At 37.9% G+C, this 11,299-nt stretch overlaps 1 protein-coding gene across 1 annotated transcript in view; it reads left to right on the top strand.

Annotated features, from left to right (window-relative positions):
• Window positions 1-4,412, top strand: part of swap70b (switching B cell complex subunit SWAP70b) — a 14,594-nt gene extending 10,182 nt beyond the window's left edge. Inside the window, exons 8-12 of the mRNA XM_008311767.3 lie at window positions 1,467-1,574; window positions 1,859-2,025; window positions 2,837-3,035; window positions 3,250-3,346; window positions 3,532-4,412. Of these exons, the coding sequence (XP_008309989.1) occupies window positions 1,467-1,574; window positions 1,859-2,025; window positions 2,837-3,035; window positions 3,250-3,346; window positions 3,532-3,650 (690 nt within the window). The 3' untranslated portion in view covers window positions 3,651-4,412. The remainder of the gene's footprint in view (window positions 1-1,466; window positions 1,575-1,858; window positions 2,026-2,836; window positions 3,036-3,249; window positions 3,347-3,531) is intronic.
• The last annotated feature ends 6,887 nt before the right edge of the window (window positions 4,413-11,299 follow it).

Genomic DNA, 11,299 nt, shown 5'->3' with positions numbered 1-11,299 from the left:
ACTACAGCAGGTGGCTGAACAGCATTCCTTAAAGACGCTTAAAAGGCTAAAAGTAGCACACAGGCAGTTACATCTTAATGGTTGTTGTAAAAAAAAAACCAATGAAAATCATGATTTTATACAACAAGGTGGTTTCTCATCTAATTACACTTTCTACAAGTAGGTCACTCCAACACTGGTGGTTCTTCTGTGAAACTAGGAGCAGCCCATGAATACCAACAATAGATGAGCTCTCCCCTGCTGATGAATGGTCATTTTATGCTAACAAGAGGGGAGTGTATTGGCTTGATTAAACAGGGGAGGGGGAATAAGGGGCTAGTTTCAACTCAACATGTATTTCGAGATCATCTCCCAAAACCTGACTCACTCTTCCCATCTGCAAACAAACTGGTTTGTGTAACTAGAAAACACGCACATCACTCCTGAAATGGTCACTTTCCTGTCCACACCACATGAGACCTGATGGGAAGTGGGAGTTTTAGCAAGTCAAAACTCCTTACTGTAACACATTCAGCTAAGTTAGTTTGTTGTAAATGCAGCATAAAGATAAATGATGTGGTTAGAAATACCACTGTGGGAAACAAATGCTTGTGTCATAGCATAAAGTTATCAGCATTAAAATCAAACTAAAGTATATTTTAAAACCCATTTTCTTTTGGAATGAAAAGTAGATATTGTGTGATCGACAGATGCCTCACCCCTCAGTTAAGCAAAATCCATGTTGCATTAATGCAGTACTTCTCAAATAGTGTGTGTGGGGGGGGGAGGTGCTGTAATGCTTGAATGATAACTAAGCTTCCAGTCACTAGGTGGCAGTAACTCATACAGTGGTTTGTACAGTAAAAATATACATGTTATCAGGTTCTCAATAGTATTTCAATTTGCAGGTGTGTGGGTCGGGTGAGCCACACACCTCTGTCCCTAAGGGGGGGGGCATGACAGAAAATAATTGAGAAGCACTGCAGTAATGCAACTTGTGGTTTAAACTTATCTTATCTTAAGTTCAGAAACATTAAAACTACAGTGTCAGTACCTCGTGGATGTGTAGTACACAGTGCGGTAGAAGACAACAGTAGGTCTGTGAGAGATTCTACACAAGCTCCCATTTCACAATAATCTCCCATTGAGGTGCAAAGTCTCAAAGGCTGGCTGTATGAATGGACAATGGAGATACAGACATGAAGGCAGCGAGAGAGAGAGAGAGAGAGGCTCAGGGTCACTGGAAATCACTGACCTCTCACACAGACAGGAAAACAACAGATACCTCCCTCCCCCCAACACACAAACATACAACCCTTCTTACCTCTACTTAGTAAGTTACTACAAGTTAGAGGCATTTCACAGTTGGGTGACAAGTGAATGTAAAGTTACTTAAAGAGTTTTTGTCTTCATTAAAAAAAGAATGAAAGAAGTGTTTGCTGATACTTAACCAGGCTTTTGTGTCCTGATATCCATTTGTTGACCAGGCTTTAGAAGAGGCAGCATCCGATGCTGCAGAGGAGGAACGGCGAAGACTTCAGACCCAAACTGAACTTCAGGATCGCTACAGGATGGACCTTGAGAGAGAGAAAATGGTATGCTGTCAGTCACCTCTCCTCCATTTTGGGTTGTAACAAAAATCAAGACGAACCTCAAACATGTTCATCAGAGTCATTCATTCCATCCCTTTGACTATGATCTGGGTGTAGTAAATATCTTCGTCTTATAGTATTTAGGCCTAAGTATAATGATTTGAAAGTCAAAAAGCAACTGGACTTCTACAGTCTTCAGAGAAATGTAAAGTCTTTCCTGTAAATCAAGGCTTATCATTAGAGTTTCTGTGAATTTAGATGAGGTATCCTATCTCGTGTGTCTTCAGGTACGGCAGCAGATGGAAAAGCAAGTAGCTCAGAAGTCAACAGAGCTGGAGCAGTACCTGCAGAGGGTCCGTGAGCTAGAGGACATGTATCGTCAGCTAGAGGACGCACTGGAGGATGAGAGACGTGCCAGACAGGATGAGGAGACAGTTCGTAAACTTCAGGCGAGGTCAGTTAACAAGAAAGAAGGTTTTCCTCACGCACAAATTTTATATAGTATTATATATTTTTATATTATATAATAGTCTGGTAATACTGGCAATCATTGTTAAATATCAATATAAATGTGCAGCTTAATAAACTGGAGATCACCTCAAAACTGCTTTACAGTTTTTTCTAGTAGTGCAGCCATACGTTTGATGTGGACTTCCTTCTTTCTACTATTTACTCCCCCATCATCCTTCCTTCCTCTTTGCTGACATTTTATTTCCACCTCGTGTTGGATAAACAGTTTGTAAACCATTGTACCAATCACTCCGTCAACAGAAGAACACTGTGTTTAAAAAGACCAGACTGAGGCCTTTGGATGAATTTAATTAGATAGAATATTATATATATGTATATATATATATACTATATATATATATATACTATATATATATATATAAAAATATATATATATACACACACATAGAATATATTATGAATTTTTCTCTAAAGATTGTAATCTATAAAAGAAAAAAGGATCAAAACCTAAACAACTTTATTTAAAAACAATTGATTAACGCTAATAATTTAAAATGTATGTGAACTTAGTTAGACTTGAGCCATGTTTTAAAAGCTCTTTAGCACCACCTGCTGACTATAGTGAATCACTTTAGAATTAAAAATATCCAAACGTTCTCGACGTTTGTGTTTAAAAAATACATGTTGTTATTTAATATTTGTTCTCCACATCAAGTTAAAAAATGTAATCAATAAAAACGAGGTTTACCATTACTGACGTGTTGCTCTCATCATTGTAAATGTGTGCGGAGCAGGTTACTGGAGGAAGAGGCTATGAAGAGGTCAGAGCTGGAGCAGATCCACCTGCGGCAGCAGCAGGCCATCACCGAGACAGAAGCCGAGAAACAGGAGCTGGAGAAGGAGCGTCTTGCTAAAGAGAGCGCATTACAAGCAGCAATGAAACAGCTGGAACAGTTGGAGCAAGAGCGACAAGGGACGTTGGAACAGTACCAGGTCAGTGTACTACAATATTGTTTTTGCAAAACATAAACTCTGCTCAAGCAGTAGATTGTTGTAATATTGTTGGAATATTTTACGTAACAGTAATGAATCCAGTTACTGAAAAATATTGACAAATAAATGTGAAGAAAAAAATTACTACAAATTGTTGTAGTTTTAATTCAATTGGAATTTGTGTCTAAACTGTGCTTTTGTGTGCCTGAGGCAGACAGTGATGAAAAAGCTTGAAGATGCAACCAACAACACGAGGTCATGGAAGCACAAGGTGGCAGCACATGAGGGCATGCTCCGGCTTATTCAACCAGGTAACACTGTTAACCACTGTCTGCTTGAACACTATTATTTCAAACCACAGTTTGTAAAGAGTTAAGACAGGCATATGAATGTGTCGACCTCTAAACTCTGAATATATGTACTATATATATACTGTGTGTATATATATATATATATATATCTGTGTGGTGGGTGAAGTGTTTATTTACATCACCAGGTTCCAAAGGACAGGCACTGATCACCAACTGGGGCCCAGCTGCCTTTTCTGATGCAGAGCTCAGTCTGAGAGAGAAGAAGTGGCAGGATATGAAGAACCAGGTGAACCAGGCCCAGTAGACGTCAGTAGTTCTTCCCAGGAAAACAGCTGCCGGAATATTCTGTAAGAAAGTGTCTAATAAGTTAGATTTAGGATAATGCAGGAAATCACATGCAGATGAGGCATTACATATTTTAAACCACATCCATTTAGCATTTAATATCAGCTAGTTGAATGTCGGTCATCATGAATTACAATAGTATTAACTATACTGCCAAACAGATGACCTTCAAATCATTTTTTTTGTTTTGTTTTTTTTAATGGCACCTGAATTACAGTTACAATAGAAAGAAGTGCTTGTAATATTTTCTTCCACTATACCCAAAAGCACTACGTTTGACCACAGACAGACCTGACTAACAGAGATGTAGGATTAGGCTGGTTGGAGGTTCATGTTTGTTTCAACCACGTCTGTCTTTATGTACAGTTTGAAAAGGTATTTTCACTGATAACATGTCTAATGTGAAGACTATTATTAAGGAGGATGTTGTTTCTTATATCCTGAAAAAAATAACGAGATTAAAAATACGTGTTAATGTGTAGAGTATTCTTCGTATTAAGGGCAGTATCTTCTCTTTATAATCAGTTCATACAACATGTATTTAGATATGAAGTATAACACTGGATTCTAACTGCTAAATTTGTATGTGGTGTTTTTACTTTAACAGTGGATTTGATATTTCTGAGTAAACACTGATTCCAATTAGATGTTTTTATACATATGTAAAAAGAAAAAAAGCAGAAGGCTGATCTATATAATAAACACAGTCTTGTCACCTAAACTGTGCCACACTGGGTCATTTGCTCAATTTGAAGGTTTTGTAGCTTTAAACTGCATTATAGTGCAGGAGTCCATGTCCTGGACTTATATATCTAAGTATCTAACGACCGATTGCATGATTTATCAGTTCTAAAAGTACCTTAAAGAGGGCATTACTTAAGATGGCAATATTATTAAAATCAATGGGTTTGCTGATAAAGATTTTCGTTATAGGCTAATGCTAATTATTGTAATTTCAACAATCTAAAACAATAACATAGTGTCCAAAATATTTTCCGGTTACTCCCCCTTAAACGGCGGTTGTTGCTGTACATATGAAGTGGACACAGAATGAAATGTAATTAGGTAAATAGACCAATAGATGGTGCCACAATCTCACGAACAAACACTGTTTTGACCAGAACTAGACACACGGAGTAGGACATCTGTGAAACTAATAACTGTGGTCAGTTGTTGTTGTTGTTGTTGTTAATCACAATGACTGTGGTCAGTTGTTGTTGTTGTTGTTAATCACAATTATATAAAACGACACATTTAAGAGTACGTTTCAGCTGTTTAAAACACATTTCTGGTTATTTGACCAACTTCGATATTTGTCAGGGAGTTTATGACAAGTTATTATCCAAGTTATGGAATTTAGTTAACATTATATTTTATTTGGCCCAAGACTCTGACCGCTACTTCATAAATCACCAACATATAAAAATAATTGTTTGACATTTAAATTAAAATTTGCTGCTTATATACTGTAGTAGTTGAAGAGTTGAAGCAAACTTTTGTTTATGTTTAACGTTTTGAAATCTATTTAATTTTAGTTAATTTTAATCGTACATTTTAAATGATCCGAAACTGTTTGTTTCACTATTCTGACACGCATAGCTGCAAAATCGATACGTTTTATAAGATTACCTCATACTGTTGGTCTTATTGTCCCAGCCCTACAAATTCCGGATTACAGCAAAAAATGTTAGACCGTTTTTTTTTTTTTTATTCTCAGGATACGGTAACTACAGCCTCGTAGAACTGTAAATCACAGGAAACAAATAAAGCTGCCATTCAAAAATGTTCCAGGGACAAAGGTGCGGTGTACAGGTTGAACTGGAAAAGTGAGCGGTGTTCAGGAATGTCCCTACTATGAAACAACCTGACAATACGCATCTCCTGCCGACAAAATCGAATACGTGTAAGTGACAAAAGACAAACCGTATCAGGGCGTTATGCAAAACAGACCGGCTGTAAAATCTCCACTTTTAGAGCAGCCCCGCACTCTCCAGTCCCCCCCCCTCCCAAAGATCCCCAACTAAGTTAATTCACTCCATCCTCCCTTCGTATCGTGCAACAGTCGTTAATTTGAGTGAGACGGGACAGACCAAACAAACACACACTAAATACGTTCCCAAAAATCTGTGCTCCAGATGCGCTCAGCACATACCACAGCTGCACTAACACGGCTTTATGCAACACGATGGCCTGTCATTACCGCCAAGTGCTGCGCCGGATGCGCTCTTTCAAACCCCCTCGCCTGCCTTCTATTCCAGCTCCCCCCTCAGCCTCCATAACCCCCAGCAGCGTCTGTATCCCATCATCCTCTCTGTCGTTTAAACATCCTCACACTCATCAGCCTGGGGTTATGAGGCTTGTGGCACGCGTACCGCATTCCTGGGAGGTGATGCGAAACAGAAATGCATTAAATTCTTGATCTGGAATCCATCGCAGGGGGTGTGTGTGTGTGTGTGTGTTCGGAGGGGGAAAAAAATAAGGAGAGTTAGGGTTGAGGGCTCTCACTGCTCCCTCGGGTGTCACTGCATCTAAGATGCCTATGTGTCTAAAGGCTTCTGAAGAATTAAAAAAATATACAGGCTCAGAATGTTGCAGGAATGTCGAGCATGTATAGCAAATATGGTTCTTCTTCAGAGCCCGGGGCTTCTAGAGGTTTATGGAGTAGGGGGCTTCTCCTGGGACAGTGGAATAAAACGCCTGGAGAACATTTACCTTCCGTCACAGTATCACATATGACAATTCATGGAGCCCAGGGGGATGATAGAGCCGTATTAGTGATTCAGGGAAGCATCTGGCACAAGAGTAGACAAAAATAGAACATCCCTGCATTTTTAGCGTTATAGATCTGGAGGGAAGATTAAAAGCTCCCCGGTGGATTCCCGTAAGGGTCAACAATGCAAACAGATGTCCTCCTCCACCTCATAAAAATGAAAAAAACAAACCAAAAGTGGGTCTAGAAAGTGAGGAATTAACGGCCGCAGTCCACTTCACACCAACAGTCAATGGTACGTTAAAGCAACATGTGGAATTTCACCCTCAACCTTGCCTCACCTGCGTTTCCTGTCAATTGTCACACCAGACTTCTAAACATTCACAATAACACAGAAGAGTTGGATTTGTGTGATGTGGGATTTTTACACCAACAGCTCAAGGACTTAGTTCAGAGATTTTGTGAGGTTCAAGGGTCCAAGACGGAATTTAGGACAAAGGATCTGGCTCCAATCAATGCATCTGACTGAGGTTGACTCTGCACCCACAGGAAGGCCAAGCTCGGGGCCACAGCGGGGAAATCAAACCCATCTTTCTCAATGGCTCATTCCAGATATAAATATATTTTGACAACATAAACAGCCAAGCTAAAGGTGAGCCGTGTGCCGCTTTGACCCCCGGTTTTATTTTAACACTTTAACACATTAGATGACGTTTGGATTCCTCTACATGTACAATTTACACACTTTTCAACAAGCCAATCCTAAAGGGACAACACTTTAGAGCTTTATCCATATTTATCAATGGTGTAGTCTACATTTCAATTACAAAACCTTCATTTTAGGGGAAAGATAAACAATACGGACACCCTATTAACCTAGTCACTGATGTGAAATATTTGTTGATATCACACGCTAACTTACAGCCTTTTGTTTGAAAACTAAACCTTGTGGTCTCTGCCATGAAGATGAAGACAAGGAAAGATTCTCCACAAGTAAGAAAAAAAAGACATAAGAAAAAACTGGTAGAAAATTTGCATTTTTCTTCTATTTCAAAAGGTGCATTATCTTTTATTTTTTACTTACCTTTTTTTCTCTCCCTTCAAGATGATGGGGTCTATAGTCATTGTCAGTGGTCACCTGGCAAAGGAGGACAAAAACATATGGTCGATTAAGAGTGTCCAGTTAATCTAATCCTAATCTAGTCTGTGGACTCTGAACATGCAAATTTCACATAAAAAGATCTTCTATCTGTTAGGCAAGTGCACTAACCACTTCTTCCACCATGTGGCGTGGAAGGTCATTGTAATGGAATTAAACCATACATTATTCTAATTACATTCATGTTTTCAATTGAAATATACAGATTATAGGTCACATTCAGGATGATAAATGGTTTTGAATGACTGTTTTTTATTTTTAGTAATTGGACAATGCCATTGTACTTGTTAATTAATAAACTATTTGCATGCAAAATAAAGGAACTAACCACACGTACACAAACAACAAAAAGGACAAAAACAAAAACACACTCTTGCAAAGGACAGAAACGGACACGCAGACACGAGAGCACACCCAGAGAATTCAAGTCAATAAGAAAAGTAATAAGTGATAAGTGGTGAATTGTAACTGGATGAGTCCGTGGTTCTACTCTATCTGTTAGGAATGCTTAACATGACAAGACAGAAAGGCTTTTAAAGTCAGTGTTCATCCTCTTCCTCCCCCATGAACACAGAAGAATGTGTGGCAAGGCGCAAATATAAAACACAAGTGTTTCTTTGGGAGAAAAAAAAAACCCTGTATCCCCCATGGACTGTGCTGCGCTGCTGCCAGCAGATGAAGCTATTCCTTTTTTTCCTTCAGTAAAAAAAAAAAAAACGATCTGATTTATGATTGAGTCAGGCTTGGAGCTGGCCGCTCACCACAGCATTGTTTACCAGCAGTCTAATTAAGTGCACTGAGTATAAAAAGCTGCTAAAAATAGAAAAATTCCAACAAGCTTTTAGAAAGCGACTCAGAATTCAGCACAGATTTCTCTTAACCAGGTGAAAGGACAAGACCTTGAAGAGGTGATGACCAGGGCAGAATTACCTGCAGGCTTGTGTACAATCATCCCACACGAGTCTATGATAAAGGTGACCATAAAACACAGAAACAAAAGAAATAATTTATGAAAACTGACAAAGGACTGGAGTCATCAGTTGATTTGAGCATCCTTACAGAGAAAACAGCTGTTGTGTCCACTTTCTTTACATTCAAATGCTAAAATTTCAGCCGCCCCATAACGCAATGCCTGGATTTCGACAAATGATGTGTGCCTTAAAAATAGTTTTGGAGATAAACGGCTGTATGTTAAAGTCAAAGTCACTAGATGGCAGCATTGCAGCTCATTTAATTAATCTCATACTTATATAGTGGTTTATACAGATAAATAAATAAATATTACCTATATCTGTTGATATCAAAAAATAGTTTGGACAATATTGGCATATCAGCAAAAAGTTAATATCGTACATCTCTACTAAAATGGATTCATTTTAAACCTCTTGATGCGTATAAGCAATGTTTGATTTGATTTGAGTCTATCTTATCTTATTTACATGAAAACTTTAAAATAAACAGGAAATGATATCTACCATATCTTGTTATGTCTTACGGATCAAATTCATTCATTTAACATCTGCTTTTTTTTCCAAGGGATCCAGTGAAAATTCACGTATTGGATGAACACACAAACTTGTATTGAAAAAAATGTATTGTATCTTACATAAAATATATGTACCTGTATGTATTTTCTGGTTTGTTTGTTTTTTACCTTTGTTACGGCAAACACATCCGTGATTTATGGGCTAAACAACGTACAAAAACTTAACTAATACCTTACAGTATTTATTATTAAAATGAAAAAAAGCCATCAGTTAATAAACAGAATTATAAATATCCCTAAGTTGCAGCTGCAGTTTGTATTAATTTCCAGTTTATCACTTGTTGCTGCCTTTTGCTACACGCAGCTCAATGATGAGTCAGAGCAACAGAATGCGATCGTGCAGGAAAAAGCATCAGCAATTACTCTTGTCAACTTCTGAAGGATCACTACAGTAAACACCGGAGTATTTCTAAACACATCTATGAGCCCCGCGTCATCTTGTCATCTATTGTATTTAGACGAGAGCATTTGGAACAGAACAGCGTCCTGCCAACGTGGAACACAGCAATTAAAATGACCAAAGACTGGGGTCAGATTTGGTCACCAAACAAATATGTTAAACTTAGACCAAGATCTTCTTGGTTTTACTTTTCCTGTTTTTTATGATGTTAATTAACTAAAATGCATCTTTTCCCTGGTCACTGCCGCGTAAGAATAGTCAGTAAAATAATATATTACTCAGGTTAAAGCAAGTTAAATGTCAACAAAAAATGAAATGCTGATAAATATCCAAAATATTAATAAGAAATACAGAGCCAATAAAAGCGGATTACAGAAAAAGTTCATGTTTAGGAAGCAGTTTTTTTTTGATGATTAAAATAACATCATAAATCACAATTATCTAGTTTCACAAATTAGGTCATTGCTAAAAAGTTCACTGGTTCAAATTAAGTATCCACCCAGTGTGATTGAGAGTACTGCTGGATTTACTAGAATTTATTAGGAAATTTTCACATAACTGCACTTCCAAAGCCAATTTGTTACGTAAGCATTCTTTGCATGTCATTGTTTGTTAGGAGTTTGGAAACCAAGAAGGCACGATGTGCCTACAACGAGAACGGACTGTAGTGAGAAGTTTCTATAAATATTTAAATGACCAAGGAGCGAGGAGACTGTTGGCCAACACCACAAAATGAATGATATATCTCTGATTTGTTGACAGTGTTGTTGATCAGTATCAATGCCAGGTGCAAAGATTTCTGGCTTTCAAAACACATTTTCCATCCTGAAATACACCCTTTGGAATTTTAAGACTCTCCAAATCGATCCCGTACGTATTTGAACTTTTAATACAACAGAGAGAGACAAGTGAAGAAACCAATATCACCAGACACGTCAACAATAAAACTCAGAAAATGTGACCGCTGCAGTTCAAAAATCAATAACACCAAGTTATTGATTTTTTAGGTAAAAAATACATTCCCTGCATTATGAGGACATGGACTCACATGGCTGTGACGCAGGAGATTTAAATAAGAGCATACAGAAGTTTTAGACAATGTTGACAAAATGCCAGATCTCTATGATGAGAAGAGATATAAATATAAAGGAAAAACAAGCTCTTACTCTGATTAATCTAAGCCCAACCCTGACCTTCCTGACCCTAAATAATCCTGTTCCTAAGGTTACACTAACTCTAACCCTAACAGGGTCGATCTCTCCTCTGTTATTGTACCAGCAACATGTGCTTCATTTTGATCTAATTGTGTGCTCCTTCTTTTAGGTTTTCAAATTTCTTTTGGGGTGAAAGTTAGATAAGTCCCCATCGGAACCCGATACTGGGTTCAGTCAGCAGATGGCACTGCTAGGTGTTGAAGTAGACATAGTTAGGCGTAGGGGTTAGCGTAAATTAGACTTAGGTTGAAATCAGGATTTGGGTAGAGTTAGGACTGTACGTTTAGGGTCAGGGGTCAGGATAAGTGTAACTCCTCGGGTTAGGGACTCTAGAAAGTGGGCTGTCCTTCCTCTAGAAAGACACGCACATCCAATCCTAAAAAAGTCTGCCAGTATTGGGGACGGCATCATTGCTAACTGTCCATCTATATTTATCAAATATAGATATAGATATAGGAAGTATGAACATATATATATATATATATATATATACACATATATATATATAAATAATTAATTATATAGTTTTAAAATCATGTTGTTTCACAAAACTACAAAAAAAAAATCTATGGACCATGA

Source organism: Cynoglossus semilaevis, chromosome 6 (genome assembly GCF_000523025.1).
Source record: "Cynoglossus semilaevis isolate Cse_v1.0 chromosome 6, Cse_v1.0, whole genome shotgun sequence".
In the NCBI taxonomy this organism is placed as follows: domain Eukaryota; kingdom Metazoa; phylum Chordata; class Actinopteri; order Pleuronectiformes; family Cynoglossidae; genus Cynoglossus; species Cynoglossus semilaevis.
The sequence above is the reverse complement of the archived record's forward strand: the minus strand, read 5'-3'. Positions and strand labels throughout refer to the sequence as shown.